The sequence below is a fragment of the Prionailurus viverrinus genome, chromosome B2 (assembly GCF_022837055.1).
Source record: "Prionailurus viverrinus isolate Anna chromosome B2, UM_Priviv_1.0, whole genome shotgun sequence".
In the NCBI taxonomy this organism is placed as follows: Eukaryota; Metazoa; Chordata; class Mammalia; order Carnivora; family Felidae; genus Prionailurus; species Prionailurus viverrinus.
Genome location: NC_062565.1, coordinates 117,015,744 through 117,033,164, shown reverse-complemented (window position 1 = coordinate 117,033,164; position 17,421 = coordinate 117,015,744). Strand labels below are relative to the sequence as shown.

The 17,421-nt window shown below is 37.8% G+C and overlaps 1 protein-coding gene across 3 annotated transcripts in view; it reads right to left on the bottom strand.

Annotated features, from left to right (window-relative positions):
• Nucleotides 1–17,421, bottom strand: part of LAMA2 (laminin subunit alpha 2) — a 614,868-nt gene that overhangs the window by 324,131 nt on the left and 273,316 nt on the right. For all 3 annotated transcript variants that reach the window (XM_047859508.1, XM_047859510.1, XM_047859509.1), the window contains exons 11-12: nt 11,994–12,134; nt 9,252–9,425 (exon numbers count right to left, since the gene is read on the bottom strand). In XM_047859508.1, coding sequence (XP_047715464.1) covers nt 9,252–9,425; nt 11,994–12,134 — 315 coding nt within the window. The remainder of the gene's footprint in view (nt 1–9,251; nt 9,426–11,993; nt 12,135–17,421) is intronic.

Sequence of the window (17,421 nt, the reverse complement as noted above, 5' to 3'; positions counted from 1 at the left end):
TGTACCCAAACTCATTTAATTAGCTCTCAGTGATACACATTTTTGTGGTCATCACAAACATTTATGAATGAATGACTTTGCATTTCTCATGTTTATACATGCCAGTAGGGTAAATTTTCAGAAGATAAATATAGAAACAAATGTGCATTTGTAACTTTGGTCAAGATTTCTAAATTGGTTTTCTTGGATTGCATAAATGTATATTCCCACTACTAATATATAAGGATCTTTGTCTTTTTAAAGTCTCAGTAATTGGTACTGTCCATTTTGTTCTCTTTCCTAAGATAGATGACAAATGATTTCTCAATGTAGTTATCATATCGATTCAGGTTGAACATTGTTTTATATTTTTCCACCTTCATTGAGAAATAATTGGCATACGTCACTGTATAAGTTTAAGGCATACAGCAAGTATTTCCTTTTCTATAAACTGTTCATATCTATTGCCCATTTTTTTGTTGGACCATTGGCCTTTCTCATCAATTTCTACAACCTCTTTAGATATTAGATTAGCCTTCCGTTTGCTACAAATTAAAACAATAAGAAGTGTGGGATTTTAAAAAGAATTGATATTTTACTATTTGTATTATTTGATATTTTATTATTTGTATTATTTGTATTATTTGCTAGGGCTGCCATAAGAAAGTAAGACAAACTGAGTGTCTTCAACAACAGAAATTCATTATTCAGAGTTCTGGAGATTACTAGTCCTAAATAAAGGTGTTGGCAAGACTGGTTTCTTCTGAGGCTGTGGGAGAAGGATGTGTTGCAGTCCTCCTTCTCTGGTTTGTAGCTGGCTGTCCTCATTGTCCCACTGACATTCTCCCTGTCTCTACATTTTCCTTTTTTATAAGGACACCAGTTGTATTGAATTGGGATCTATCTACATGACCACCTTAATGACATTATAGCTGCAGGGTGTTGACTGTGTTTATTATGCTTAAAAAATTTACTTGTCTAATTAGTTACTGATGGGTAGAAATTACAAATTCCTTTATATACTAGGCCTTCAGTGAAACAGGAGTGGTAAGACACTTATCAAGTTATTTTCCTGGAAAGACACGAAGCGATGATTGTTGATTGTTGGCTTTATTTTGGTACTATCAAGATAAAGTGCAAATGCTCGGCAGGTTTCTCAAAAAGCTAGCTAACTGATCTTTTTTTCACATCTGCAAAGCTGCTGCTTAAGTCATGTAATCTACTTGCTTGCTAAAATGAACTCTCTCTGATTGTCCATTTTTATCTTTAATGTTATCTTGTCCCTTACCACCACCAGATGCTCTGTCAGATGGCAATAAATAGGGGTCAAAGTGTTCTGCAACAAACATCTTTAATTGATATAAAGACTATCTCTGATACATATAAATTCCTACAGTGTACAACTATAGAAATTCATGAAGAAACTGACATTTATTGAACAGCTTCTGTGTGCTAAGGGTGTTTTAGAGGGCTTTGCACAATTCTAAGGCTGGAACTCTCATTTTGCAGATAATGGAAGACTCAACTAAATTATGGGATATGTCCAAGATCATAAAACTACTAAGGTAGATATCCAGAATTTTAATCAGATCTGTGAAAGGCATAGGGATGAAAATGCTAAGAATAACTGACATGACTTCTCCTTACTTAATTAATCCCTTTCAATCGATTCTCACGAAAACGAAGAAAGAAAGAAAATAACGTGTGAGCTTGTTAGTCCACAATCAAGATGTCAGCAGGACTGGTCTCTTCTAAGGGCTGTGAAGGAAGAATCTGTTCCAGACTTCTCTCTTGGCTTATAGATGGCCACCTTCTCTCTTTGTCTTTAGGCCACCTTCCCCTTACACATATCCGTCTCCCATCCTTCCCTGCACACTTTCCCTTTCCACTATTAACAAAAAAAAAATAGATGAAAAAAACCCAGTATATAAAGAACACTCTAGCTATGATAGGTTCCAAAATGGTATAACACTGACCTACTAAAGAATCCTGAGAGTCTGTCCCACAAGAGCTAGGGCTAGTGTACCAGAAGCAACAATCCATCACTTCCCTATGGTTCTCCACTGAGCTGCACATAAAACATGATATAAAGTTTTATTTAAGAAGATATAGAAAAAAATGTAGCTTTACATTAAGATTTGATTGAAATTCTCTAATTGATGATTTTGCCTTTCTTTGATTTTGGGATGAGGGATGGGGGTTGAAGAAGGAAAAACTTTTACGTTCTTCGTATGGCATAGTCTTCCTTTGCATCGTTTCAAAAAAATTGTGTACAAAGAATACTTGAAATTCTATTTTAAGTCTGTGTGTTTTGTTATTCATTCAGTAACCACTGTGGTAAGCCCCAGGGCTAAAGAGATGACTAGCCGGAGGTCCTGTGTTAGGTGCAATCCGTGGAGAAAACATTATTTTATACTGTTTTGGATACTCTTAATTTCTTTTTGTAGGGACAAACGTCCGGCATCATAATCGTTTCACCAGAAAAACTTTCTACATTTTTCCTAGTGTAATTTGTTGGTGAAAAAGTAGCTCAGCCTTTATTTCTCTGAAAAACTCTTGGTTGCTTTCCTTTTTCACGGATATTTTGGCCTGCTAAAGAATGCTGGACTGCTTTTTTGTATGTTGTTGTTTCTTTCCTCCCCAATACTTTAAAATATTCGTGTATTGTATTCTGGTTTGCATATCTGACAAGAATCTTCTATCTTTCTTATCTCTGTTCTTCTGTACATGATGTGCCTTTTTTCCCCTCTGGCTGCTTTTATGATTTTCTCTTTGTCTCTCTCATTTTCTTTTTTTAAATAATTCAATTCAGATATGCCTTGGAATGATCTTCTTGTCGTTTTTTGCGACTGTTTTCATTGACTGATTTTCTTCCTGGTTATGGTTCATATGCCCCTGCTTGTTTACATGCCTGGTCATTTTTGATTTGATGCCAGGCATGCTGATTTTATAGTGTTGGGTGTTGGATTTTGTTGTAATTAAGTAGTATTGGACTTTGTTCCGGCATGCAGCTAATTTAGTTGGAGCAAGTTGGTTTCTTTTAAGGTTTGCTTTTAATATTTGTTAGGGTGAATTTAGAGTAGCCTGTAGTGTAGGACTAATTTAACCCCTCTACTAAGATAATAATACTCTGTGAGTACTTTACCTGATGTCCTCTCCTTTATAAAGATGTTTCATTTTAGGTGGTGGGAAAATGAACTATTACCAGCTCTGTGTTGGTTCCAGGAATTGTTTCACTAGCTACTTTTTGGTAACTATCCTAAAGTTAACTGAGATTGATATTACTGCTAAGTAAACTCCTTAATTTTTGTCATCAAATTGCTGTTAAACTAAATGCTCTCCTATTTAGTGCATGTTTAGTTGCTCAATTGGAAACAGTGATCTTTGTTCTCTGTGCTACAAACAGAATGATGCATATGAATATTAAAATGCTCCTCTATGTAATAATTTGCAATGCTAAAATTAGTGCTTTATACATTTAATTTAAAAAATATCAAGATACTCTTATGATAAGGTTAGGGAAGATTGGGAGATATGCATGTTTGACCTTGTAGGTTGGATAATTTTGCATAGTAGACTTTACTATAGCTATGGGCAACAAGTGAGTGCTTGGCTTTTTTGTTTGTTTTTAATAAATATATTTCTTCATGTACCCTTAACAATTCATTTGATTAGTTCTAGGCAGTAAATCTTCCTGGTACTAGTCTATTACCAAATCATTCTCTTTTTTTTTGTAATTTTTTTTAACATTTATTTATTATTGAGAGAGAGAGACAGAGCATGAGCACGGGAGGGAGAGAGAGAGAGAGAGAGAGGGAGACACAGAATCTGAAGCAGGCTCCAGGCTCTGAGCTGTCAGCACAGAGCCTGATGTGGGGCTGGAACTCGCAAACAGTGAGATCACGACCTGAGCTGAAGTTGGACGCTTAATCGACTGAGTGACCCAGGCGCCCCATCAAATCATTCTTAATGAGATCTGATTCATGGAATAAAAATTCAATCACCGTTGATTTGTCCTATTTATTTTTATGGTCATGCCATTCTCCCACATACACAATACCTTCTTTTTTTTTTTAATTTGTTTTTTACATTTATTCATTTTTGAGAGACAGAGAGAGACAGAGCACAAGCAGGGGAGGGGCAGAGAGAGAGGGAGACACAGAATGAGAAGCAGGCTCCAGGCTCTGAGCTGTCAGCACAGAGTCCAACGCGGGGCTCGAACTCACAAGCTGTGAGATTATGACCTGAGCCGAAGTCGGACGCCTAACCGACTGAGCCACCCAGGCGCCCCACAATACCTTAATTGAGAGGAGATTGGATCATGTTTATTAGTTTTTAATTTTTTTAACCATGTTTGAAATCATTTTTCAACCCTGACATAAATCCTAAGTCAAGAGTCATGATTTCACTCATATGTGGAATTTAAGAAACAAAACAAATGATCATCGGGGAAAAAAAAGCCAGGCAAACTAAGAAACAGACTGTCAACTATAGAGAACAAACTGATGGGTCCCAGAGGGGAGGTGGATGGGGGGATGGGTTAAATAGGTGATGGGGATTAAGGAGTGCACTTGTGATGAGCCCTGGGTGTGGTATAGAACTATTGAATCACTATATTGTACACCTGAAACTAATATTACACTGTATGTTAACTAATTGGAATTTAAATACTTTAAAAAACCCAAATAAGTAAACAAATAAATAATAGCTCCATCCTTTTATTTGGGAAAAAAAAAAACAACAACAGCCTGCTGTTGTTGTTATTAAGTATGTAGCATTAATCACCAAGTATTAGTTGAGCTCCTTTTATGTGACAAGAAGGACCCTACCCTGTAAATCTCAAACATCAGTCTCCTTCAAATCCAGAGGTTCAATTTGAGATCTGAGAGATAGAACTGAAAGTCAAGCAAGCACAACAAGGAAGTACCAGAGATTTCTTTTAGAAGCCAGATGCTATTTTGTCATCAGACTTATAATGTGCATCTTAAGCTTGCCTATAGGTACTGTTGGCAACTAGAGGAAACAATTTAAAAGCTTCTTTCTCTGAGCTGGAGACAGAAAACGACAACGTCATGTTGTAGAAAACAAGCATTGTTCTGTGAAGAACAAATCACATAAGATTAATTTAATAATGCTCAGAGACAGAATTGTAAACCTGAATGGTAATGCAGGAAGAGTAGACAGGCCAAGCCAGATTCTCAGGGAACTTTACAGATGCAGAGAGGATTGCTTTTGGAAGTCGCACTATTTCAGACCACTAGGGGAACCTTAAGTAAATGACTATTTCAGTGTTCCAATAGCACTTAGTTTGCTAAAGCAGTAAATTATTCCAACTCTGAAATACCCAAACTGTTTCTGAATAGCTGTAGCCTGTAGCAAACCAGCAGGATTCTGCCCTCTAGATCTTTCCATTCCTGCCTAGTCCCATGTGTCAACCAGTGCCCTACAACCAAGCATTAACATTTGCCAAGCATTTTGAAAATGAAATGCTGCCTCATACAACCCTCTGGGTGGCTGACTTAATCCTCCTTGACTCTCTAAAATGAGGAGTGAGGGGGAACCGACGCTTGATTGTGCCAATTGTGCTAGATATTCACTCACATGTGAGAAAAAACATTTTCAAGATTGCTATTGAAGAATTAACTCATAAGGGAGATGGTGAAAATATTTAAATGGAACGGGCAGTATAAGAATGTGCTAAGATTTTCCAGGCCTCATGACTACCCCCCCCCCACACACACACATACACACACACGTATTCGGTTATGTGTGCCTCATGACTCCAAAGAGGGTCTGCAGTCAATAAAAATGTGTCTTAGGATAAAAAATACTCCTTTGCTAGACTGGCTAGCGTTCTTGAGTTTTATCACAATCAGGTGGGCCTCTCAGTCAGCAAAGTGTATCCCATGTGAGAGCAGTTTTATTATTTGGAGTCAGGTTCCTGAAGAAAAAAAAAGGAAGAATGGCATGTGGCATCTTCGTTATGACAGAATAAGCATAGCACATCTCCCTTCTGTTAGAAGTAGCCCTCTAACCAAGCGCTTTGGAATATGTTTGAAAATTGATTACACAAATATTTAGCAAAGCTAATAGCATCTCATAAATATTTTTTTTGACTTTGGAATTAACACTAAAAAAGCGGAGGTGGGATGATATACCCACAGCCTCCTGGTCATGGGTGTAAATGAAATTCAGTATCTAAGCAGATGCACTGGTTTCCTGATAGACTATTTCTGTCAGATTCTGGCAATGGCTCTGATCTGAACAGCAATTACTGGTAAAGAATTTAGCCTCAACTATTTAGAGAAGTGGCTTTATTGAATTTATAAACAAGGCCCTACAATTTTCCATTTCCTTAGCAAGATATTAAATCAACCAAGCTAAGCATGTCACCATGACTATAATTTACGTGACGTGACGTGGCAGTTAAGATGTACAGTGGTAATTTGTGACAGCTTGCAGTATTATTGTAGTATCAAAGATTTATATGGTTCAGTTATTAAGGCAAATTGTTTCATTCATACGGAGATATCTGACAGTAAACCACCAAGGGCTTCCACATTACATTAAAAAATGTCTTCCGTATTCAAACAATTTGCACACCCTGTTACCATTATTTTGTTCACTGAGTGGAAATTGAAGCAGAGGCAAGCACAGTGGTTCCCCCCCCCCCCCCGGCTGAGTGTTTATTTTATTTTTTTTAATATGAGATTTATTGTCAAATTGGTTTCCATACAACACCCAGTGCTCATCCCAACAGGTGCCCTCCTCCATTCCCATCACCCACTTTCCCCTCCCTCCCACCCCCCATCAACCCTCAGTTTATTCTGTCTTTAAGAGTCTCTTATGGTTAGTGAAATAAGTCATACAGAGAAAGACAGATACCATATGTTTTCACTCTTATGTGGATCCTGAGAAACTTGACAGAAGACCATGGGGGAGGGGAAGGGGGGAAAAAGTTAGAGAGGGAGGGAAGCACAGTGTTTTGAAGTGAAAATGATCTGTGGAGGAATATGAAGGACTTCGTTGTGGGTGGTTATAAGGATCAGTTCAGCCAGGATAAAGGAAGTTATCTTTGGGCACCAACATCTAGGAACAGGATGTCCAAATTCTTTGCTCTGATGTTATTTAATATCCCATTAGCTTCCATGCTTATGTCAGTTTGATTTTCAGCCAACAGAAAGAAAACGCATATGACCCAAGAAAAAATATGGAAAATGTGGTTAAGAATATTCTATGATAAGCTATTCTTAAATAAGTTTCACTATTGTAAGAAAAATAAGACCTTTGAAACTCATCCAATTTTGACCCAAGGCTCTTCTCTGAACTCCTCAGAGCAGAAAAAATTTGGACGTTTATCTATGTTTTATTTATTTATTTATTTATTTATTTATTTATTTATTGGCAATTTTAAGCTGTGGATATTCAAGACGTATGTGCTATTTTATTGTTGGGCATACAGGAGGTTTCAAAATAGAACAAGATGGAATGACTTTTTGTTGTAAAAGACCTTGCAAATAAAAGTTTAACTGGATTTTTTAATATAGCTGTAGAATTTTATGCAATATACACTATTTTAAAGTACATATTCATTGAAAAATGGGTTTTATTCATTAACACATTTTTCATAATAGCATTTAGAAGTCTGCTCAAAATAAGAAACTGGCCACTAGTTGGGGCATCTGGATGCCTTAGTGGGTTAAGCATCTGACTTCGGCGCAGGTCATCACCTCGCAGTTTATGTTCCAGCTCTACATCAGGCTCTGTGCTGACAGCTCAGAGCCTGGAGCCTGCTTCAGATTCTGTATCTCCCTCTCTCTCTGCCCCTCCCCTGCTTGCACTCTGACTTTCTCTCTCAAAAATAAATAAGCACTTAAAAAAAAAAAGAGTGGCACCTGGGTGGCTTAGTCGGTTAAGTGTCTGACTTTGGCTCAGGTCATGATCTGGCATTGAGTTCAAGCCCCGCATTGGGCTCTGTGTTGACAGCTCAGAGCCTGGAGCCTGCTTTGGATTCTGTGTCTCCCTCTCCCTTTGCCCCTTCCCCGCTCACACTGTCTCTGTCTCTGTCTCCCTCTCTCAAAAATAAACATTAAAAACCTTAAAAAAAAAAAAAAGAAAGAAATTGGCCACTAGTTAATTTTTTTTTAATTAGCTAAAACCACCAACCAGTTTGCGTTCACTAACATGTGAACTACTAAGTTTTTCTTCCTCAATAAGTCATATGCCATGCAAGAGAACCACTAACAGTAAATATATCTTGTTTGTTTAATCAAAGAAAATTTCTTCCAAAGTAACACGATAATCCTATAGGTGAAAACATACAGGCTTACACAGCATCGATTTGCTAAGGGATTTTTCTGTGACTGCTGCAGTTTCTGATATGATTAGTGATGTAACCATCAGCCCATAAGGTATTAACTTTCACAGAATTACTGTACCAAATTGGTTTCCAACAAATTATTAGGCAAAATAAAATAAAATGGTAAAAACCAAGGCACCTATCTAGATAGAGTTAATCTACAACAGAACAACAACAACAACAACAACAAAAAAAACACCTGCATTTCCAAGACTGCTACATTTGTTTATCTGTGTATGTTTTTATATACCTGTGGCGGGCTTTAAAACAAACGGGCTTTCAACCTGGCACTTCTTTTAGGGTAGTTTTCTCTCTGAGCTCCAGGAAATATGTTGTTTACATAGACTTCATGGCAAGCATTAAGTTAGTTATGTAATACATTTCATTTCCAATTAACATTCATGCAAGATAGAAGAATTAGCTCTCTTGAATATCAGTTTTGAAATAAAATAGACACAGATGACGAAAACTCCAGTAAGCATCCCACCATAGGCAACTCTAGAAAAACAGCTATTTCAAGTAAATGCAACACAGTTTATTTCAATATTTATAATTGGTTTTGCAAAATCATCTGAGAGGCTTTGCAAAAATATCCTAGAGTCTTCATTAGTTTAGTCATTCATTCAAAAAGTTCGCATAAAAATGAGTTGGAAACTGCCAAAAAACCAAGTGAGTACAGAACACCAACTATGTAAAGTTGTGACCTACAGATGCCATAGCCCGTTAACTCTTGGTATACATTCTTCTCCCATGGATCCTGGGAGAAATACCCAACTAAAACTGATCTAGTTGCTTCTGGCAACACAACACACCATCAATTTGTTTTGACTTTTCTTAAAAAAAAATACTTAATGAAACTCGTTATTGATCAGCTAAAGCAAAGTGGCGGGAAGCCAGCACTGTCTGGACTTACTTTGTTTCCCAGATACAGAGCTGGTGCACTCCAGTAGTACCTCTGTGGCAGGGAACGCTGGGCTTCCACATTGCTGATGCTGATCTGCTGAGCTGGCTCTGAGTCATCCTGCCGGGGAGCCACTCGAATGTGGCCAGAGAGGTCAGTTAGGTACCAGCCGCTCATGTCTTGTATCTTCAAGAAAACACACAATCATCGTTATTTAGGAAAAACAAAAGTAAAAGTCATATCCTTTTCTTTCTCTTCCATATTCCGTATAGTGTCATTTTTTTGGAAATAAAAAAACCCCTAAAACTATAAAAGTTTAGAAAAATAGAAGAGTTGTGGAAAATACAAAATTTATCATATGTACTCATTATAGATTCTCATTATTTTCTTGATGGTTCTAGGAGTTTGAATAGTAATACGGAATAATCTAGTTTTATTGATCCAATGCTTTAAAACATTTTTTTAAATGTTTTACTTGACATTTGAGAGAGAGAGAGCACGAGCAGGGGAGGGGCAGAGAGGCAAAGACAGAATCTGAAGCAGGCTCCAGGGTCTGAGCTGTCAGCACAGAGCCTGATGCGGGGCTTAAACCCACAAGCAGTGAGATCATGACCTGATTTGAGGTCAGATGCTCAACCAACTGAGCCACTAAGGTGCCCCGATCCAATGCTTTTAAGAAGTTATGATTCCAGGGGCGCCTGGGTGGCGCAGTCGGTTAAGCGTCCGACTTCAGCCAGGTCACGATCTCGCGGTCCGTGAGTTCGAGCCCCGCGTCGGGCTCTGGGCTGATGGCTCAGAGCCTGGAGCCTGTTTCCGATTCTGTGTCTCCCTCTCTCTCTGCCCCTCCCCCGTTCATGCTCTGTCTCTCTCTGTCCCAAAAATAAATAAACATTGAAAAAAAAAAATTTAAAAAAAGAAGTTATGATTCCAAATACTTCTTTCTTAAAAAATAGAAATTCATTCAAAGTTACACAATGATTATAATGTTATACAAATTATCAGACAATTGGATTCTCAATTTCATATTTTCCATTTCACTAATAATTTCCTGTTGCTTATGGAAAATAATATTTCAAAAGGTATTACATATATTTGTAAAGCAGAGGAAGAAAAGAAATACAACATGCAAGTGCATGAAAGGTAGCTTTTCATTTAGTATTTCCAACCTTCCCCTTAATTAAATTTCGATTTTGAGGCTTGAGAACATTTGAATCCACCAGCCTGTTGCTATGGCCACAGCTCAAAATACTATACCTAGTCCTTCCCATGGGGTCAGAGTACTACAGAAACTCATAGCCTAGATCCTTGTCCCAGAAAAGGAAGGAGCCTTAAAGGAAAAATCGGAAACACACGTGGTGATTTGCTTTTCCATCTTTAGACTCTGGCCAGGAGTGGGTATACAGCTACAATTCTAATTTAGACTGTCCTACCTAGCTGGGACAAAACACAAGATACTGAGCTTTGTGGCTACCAGGGGCCTACTTAGATGTGTATGAGTGGCTTGGTGTTGTGGGTGATGGGGAGCAGAATAGTGATGATGATAATATGTGCATGAAGTATTTTTAATTTTTTTTTCATGTAGAGGTCATTTGATTCTCCCAAAGCCATGCAGTTGCTGGAACTGCCATGGTCCAAAGAGAAAGACCAAATAAAAACGTACTGGCTAGTTAGATCTTCAGATAGAAGCTACTTACTTCCTTCTCTCCCCCTTTCCAACAGCATCCTTCAGGCATTCTAGGACAGACCAGTGAGATTCAGAGGAAGTTCTTACCAGAAAGCTGACTGAAATGGAAATGTCAGTGGACCTAGATGCTGAACACCAAGGCTGAGTGCTACTTCTGCTCTTCCGCTAATCACAAAACTTTGGTACGTTAACAGAGCAGTTTAGAGGGTGGAGTGAAACTCTACAAACAGAGGAGGAAGTGGGCTAGAGATGTCTATTTGCTGTTGGTTCTGTGCAATCTGCTCTGGAGGCAATATATTTGACGGTGTATGGATTCAAATTCAGAAATGAGAGTACACTCAGAAAGTATTCAAAATATTACAGCGGAAGGAGTGGTTGAAAGGTAGTTCCTTGAAATAACGATCTTTGTAGAACACAACTCTGGTCAAATCACTCCCCTGATAAAAATCCTCCGGTGGCTCTCCAAGTATAAGAATCCAACTTTGCATTCTCAACCCCAGGTGGTAGACTTTCTCAATCTCCTCTAGGCTTCTCTCTCTGTAGCTTGTTTCCTGTCACTCTGCAGTCTTAAGAGCTGCCACACAGGCTATTCGAAATTCCCTGAGGGTCCCATTTTCCTCTCATACCTCCTCTATAGAGACACAAACCACTGTGAAGAGTTGCAAAAGCAATGGGGAACAATTTTTCTTAATTTGTATATCAAAAATATTGGTGAATGGAATACATAATTCTTCATATCACAATCTGATTCTTTCTCTTTATTGAATCATCTGCCCCTGGGGCTATATAACAACGTTAATTCCATTACTGCCTCACACAGTAATCATGGACACTGCAAAGGCTAATGTTTGTTATTTCTAAGAGATTCCAGGCCACACACTGCTACAAATAAAACCTTAAAGTCTTTGATCAAAGGTACGCAAATAGCATTTGAAAGAATATTCCATCACTGTTTCGTGATAACTGTAAGAGGAACTTACTACCAGAAAAAATTGTTTAATTTCTTACAAAAAGAACAATAGCAAGGAGGGCTGTGGAACTGTGTACAGAATGAAAAGGCTATTGCTTACATGGCCATAGGTCCAGTAGGAGCTCTGACATCTGTTTGAAACCCCTGAACAGAAACACTCTTCACAACCTTTATGATTATCCTCTTGCAAGTTGAAGAAGCCGGATTTACAGCGACTGCAGTCCCCACCTTCAACATTCTCCTATAAATAGAAACACAGGTGCCCTTCAAGATTAAGGACTGTCTTTATTTAGTTCTGTTTAGGGAAGATACACTGTGTATTTTTCATTTTACCTCTCAACCGAATTTAAAGTATAATGATATTTTAAAAAATCTACTCAAAAGCTCCTTATTAAGCTATATCTTTTCGAACCACACTGATGGAAGGGATACTGGATACTAATCTGTTGTAGTAAAAGCTCCAATTTTGTTCTTCACGTATGTCAAGAGTGTGGAGTAAATACCACGATAAATACAAACAGCAAGCCATACTGACTAAAATGGAGTCAGTCTGGTTCACCATTCTCTGTTGTTGAACTACTTCTGCTTAGAACACATGATATAGGATAAAATTAGAGAATTAAACTAATGGATGTATGACAGACTGTTGATATTATACAGATGGCAAAACCCTTTCTACATTACATAGTAAAAATTCATATATTTGAGGCAAGCATAAGAACCTGGCAAGAAGAGAAACTGGGGTGAATGGCCATAGATTCCCTTGATGGGACTAAGCAGAAAAAGAGGAAAGTTTTGCTTGGTTAATATTCACAGTGTTTCCCTTAATGCATTGGAGTAGCCAGTTAATCATATAGTAATATTGTGAGAAAAAATGAATCTCATTCAGTGACTGCTCAGATTGGTATCATTAATTCTAGTCCCAATATCCTGAAAAATTTTTTGTGTATAGATGGGCCTCTCTACTGTGGACTCGGGTCAGAGAAAGCTGATTATCTGATGAAAAATGGGGAAAGCTGTAATTTCTCAATGAAAAGAACAGTTAATCTTGACTAACAACTTCTAAATAAAGGCTCCTTGCTTTCTAAGAAACATATTCTCAGTATCCTTTACACCTGCATTGGCTCCGTATCTTTCCTCTTCTTGAATTCCCTCATTACCTTAATTCTGAAGCTTCTTCTCCTTAGAGGTCTTCTCTCTCAACTGTGTTCCCATAGCCCTTTACACATTGCTCTATGATAACCACCAAAAAAGCATAGCTATATCTTCCAGGATTGTTCACTTCAGTTGTATACCATAATCTATTCAGAGGTAGAAACCTTATCCTACTAATTTTTATAGTATCAGAAAATGGTACAACACGCAGCACTAACTAAATAAAATTTTATTAAACTTAAATGAATCTCTTGGTGGTTGTGTTTTTCATTCACACAAGGTGCTATACATATAGTAGATGTTTAATAAAATTATTTTTGAATAAACCCAAATTTGGCAGAAGATAGGGTTGATAAAATCTAAAAACATAGGAGAAAAAATAGAAGAGAGGACAAGAAAGAGTGTGAAAAAAGTGAACTTTGTAAGAATAAACAAATAAAGTAGTTCTCCTTGTATCCAAGAGAACAATGCATTTGAAAGTCACTTTTTGACTGTTAATTTTTATGACTCACTTGGGACCACAATCACTTCTATATTCCTGGGAACCTAAACAAAGGGGTGTCTCATGGCCTGTGTTCACATGTCAAATTTCAACGTCTTGATACATACACAAATGGAAATCATTGCTACTGACATTCTTTCCAGTTTTTACTACTAAGGTAGATTTCAGATATTTTGAGATAATAAATGTCAGCAAAACTAATCAAACTAATTTCAGACCTGTAGTGACAAATAAGTCCCCAAAGCCCTGAAGCTGGGAGACTCTTCAGAAGAGTACACAGGCAGGAAAGATGAAATATCACTATAATTATAATTTAGTTTATCCCACTGAGGACACAGTGCAGCTGTTCTGTGCACTGTGTTCTCGTGCACTTGGTCTAATCTACTTTTCATTTACTCTAATTTGAAAGCTTGTACAACTACTTCTCTGAGATTCAGACTGAGTTCAACAATTTGAAATTTTCAGACATTAGTTACATATTCCTGATTTCTATTTAACCTGGTAAAATAACCTTGAAAAATATGATTAAATAGTTTCAATATTAATTTTTGAATAACCAGAAGCAACACATTAGAGTAGGGATTCTAGAGACTGTAAAGATGGATAGGTCAAGGTATCTGTCTTTATTTATTTTAATATGCAATTTATTGCCAAATTGGTTTCCATATAACACCCAGTGTCCCTTCCAACAGGTGTCCTCCTCAATGCCCATCACCCACCCTCCCCTCCCTCCCACCCCCCATCGACCCTCAGTTTATTCTCAGTTTTTAAGAGTCTCTTATGGTTTGGCTCCTGCCCTCTTTCTCTTTTTTTTTTTTTCCCCAATGTATGTGTCTTTAAAGGCCAACATCTAGAGCTGAGTAAAATGATACATTTACAATCCACCAGAAAGCAAGGCAGAATAGGATCATGCAACTCATTAATCAATTAAATTATGGGAACACAGAAGGAGGGATTAATTGTGCTATGAAGGCTTGAGGACGCTTTGTGGCAGGAGTGAAATTTGACCTGAATTTTGAAGCATGGTTTAAAAATTCAACCTACTGGAGGAGATAAAATGAGAGACCCATGTTAGCAATGATATTGGAAACAATAAATAATTCAAAGAGTAGAAGGTTCATTCATCATTTATGCTTTCAAAACAAACACACTGGGGGTGCCTGGGTGGTTCAGTCGGTTAAGCCTCTGACTGTGGCTCAGGTCATGATTTCACAATTCTTGAGATCAAGCCCCACATCAGGTTCTGTTTGTGCTCACAGCTCAGAGCCTAGAGACTACTTCAGATTCTGTGTCTCTCTGTCTCTCTACCCCTACCCCACTCACACTCTGTCTCTCTCTCTCTCAAAAATAAACATAAAAAAAAAATACTGAATACTTCTGGATGCAAAGCACTGGTTGGGGACTTGGCTTCCAGTGTCCCTGTCTGCATATAATGAACTTTTAAGGCTACTCCTGAAGAGATAGGGATCTTTTCCCTTAGGAATTAAGTTATTCAGCAGGAGGTAAATTACCAGAACTATACCTGAGGCACTTAAGTTGGCAAGAACCGGCAAAATGGCTATGAAATGGGAAACACTGGTACAAAGAACTCTCTCATGGTGCAGTAAAGGGTTAATTCAATATGTTTGGAGTGCTCAAACCCTGAAGATACTGAACTGAAAAGACTGTCCCTTGACCAGCTCCTGGAAGATAACCTATAAGCCCTTGGAATATTCTGTGTGATAAAAATAGTTTTGTATACCCAGGACCAGGGGTCACACCAGATAATTTATGCTAACAATTGATTCATGGTGAATGTCTTCTGTTGTTTGCCTGGAACCCTGCGCCACATTTATTAGCTCACAATGCAATTTATGGTGAATGCCTAGTTTTGTCCACCAGACGCCATGAGCTACACTGTATCTCTAGGAGTACTGGAGACTGGTCAGTCATATGAGTGCTCCATTATCTGTGTAATTGACCTCCCAATAAAAACCCTGAACAGGAAGACTTGGGTGAGTTTCCTTGGTTGGGAATACTTCCTAAGTGTTGTCGTACATTGTTGCTGGGAGAAATACTCTCTGTATGATGCACCTGGGAAGGATAACTGGAAATTTGCACTTGGTGACTTCTAGAATCTTCCCTATGCTCCTTTGTCCTTGCTGATTTTAATCAATATTCTTTTATTGTAAAAAACCATTACCATGAGTGTAACAACTTTTCAGAATCCTGTGAGTCCTTCTAGTGAATCATTGAAAATGAGTGTGGTCTTGGGAAGCCCCAACACACTGTGGTAAAAATAATAGGGTGATTATACCTGTAAAAACACGTTACCCAAAGTAATAGTTTCTTTTGTTTATTGTGACAAATCTTCAAGCCAAAATATTTTAGACCTTTTTACAGGTCCTCAAGCTAATCCTATTCTATACCCTCATGTTCACTTCAACCCTCTTCACAAGTAATGATCCATTTCTATAAGATTTGAATAGACCTTATTTACGATTGCACAGCATGTCAGTTTATTGCCACAACTTTAAGTTTCTAGACTCCTACTTGTTTAGTCTTGAGTCTACACCATATTTTTTTCTTTAGTGAGTGATAGGTCCTATTCAGATGGAGCTTGATTCATTCGATTGAAAAGTGGTTGGTTCTGATTGTTCTCAGGTTCTTCAACAGATAAATATTAAGCCAAAAGTAAATAGTAAATATGGTGAATATAGTACCTACTTATATATATATCCTCATGGTCTAATTAAAAGGGTGTTTTGAGGCTGGCAGGAAGACGAAGTATTGGTGACAAAATATTTTTAGATCATAAGAACTCTGCTTTCAGGTCATGTCTCAACTTGTATAGAATTAATTAGTTATATTAGGTTCTACTTCCTTTTTCCTTTTCCAATCTCCCTTGAGAGAGTATATCTAAGTAATGTCTTATTTAAGGATTGTGTTTCCAAAGTTTTCTTTAAAACAACATAAGCTTCAAAACAGTGAATACTAGAAGAAATCACAATTTGATATTTAATATATGTTAAAGGGACACAATTCCAACACAAAGGTATAGTGTTACAGGACTTATATTGAACCTTCATAGAGACAAGTTCCCCACCTTCTGGTAGCGTGCTAACATATACAGTCTTGACCGCTTGGGTCTCAATTCTTTTTATGGGTTCCCAGGTACATAATTGCTTTTTCAAAACTTCTTTGTTATTCATCAACAATGCCATCCATGAAGCAGCCCTGATTGTAGTCTTGATTCATTTTTGGAAGATTCTTTTGATATGAATGGTCCAGGACTTAAATTTTTGATTCTCAGATTGAGAGTGAGTCATTTGCTTTATGGGTAAATTCCTTGAGCAATTTAATTCACTATGGTGTCAATGTTACATTATTAAAACCTCTATCCATTATTTCTCACTATTCCTTTATTTGCTATTATTACTCACTCATTATCAAATCATAGGTGAGCTACTACATATAAAGCATTATATGAGAAGCCAGAGGAAATAGAAAAATGCCTTCATGGGGCGCCTGGGTGGCGCAGTCGGTTAAGCATCCGACTTCAGCCAGGTCACGATCTCGTGGTCCGTGAGTTCGAGCCCGGCGTCAGGCTCTGGGCTGATGGCTAGGAGCCTGGAGCCTGTTTCCGATTCTGTGTCTCCCTCTCTCTCTGCCCCTCCCCCGTTCATGCTCTGTCTCTCTCTGTCCCAAAAATAAATAAACGTTGAAAAAAAAAAAGAAAAGAAAAATGCCTTCAGGAGAATTATAGCAGTGGAAGTACGAGTAAGGGGAAACACGTTGACTACAAGGTAGAAGGAAGTCCCTTCCCTAAAAGGGTTACTGAGTATTTGCCCTGAGTCAGACACTAGATTCATCACTACAGTCCTCTATGCCT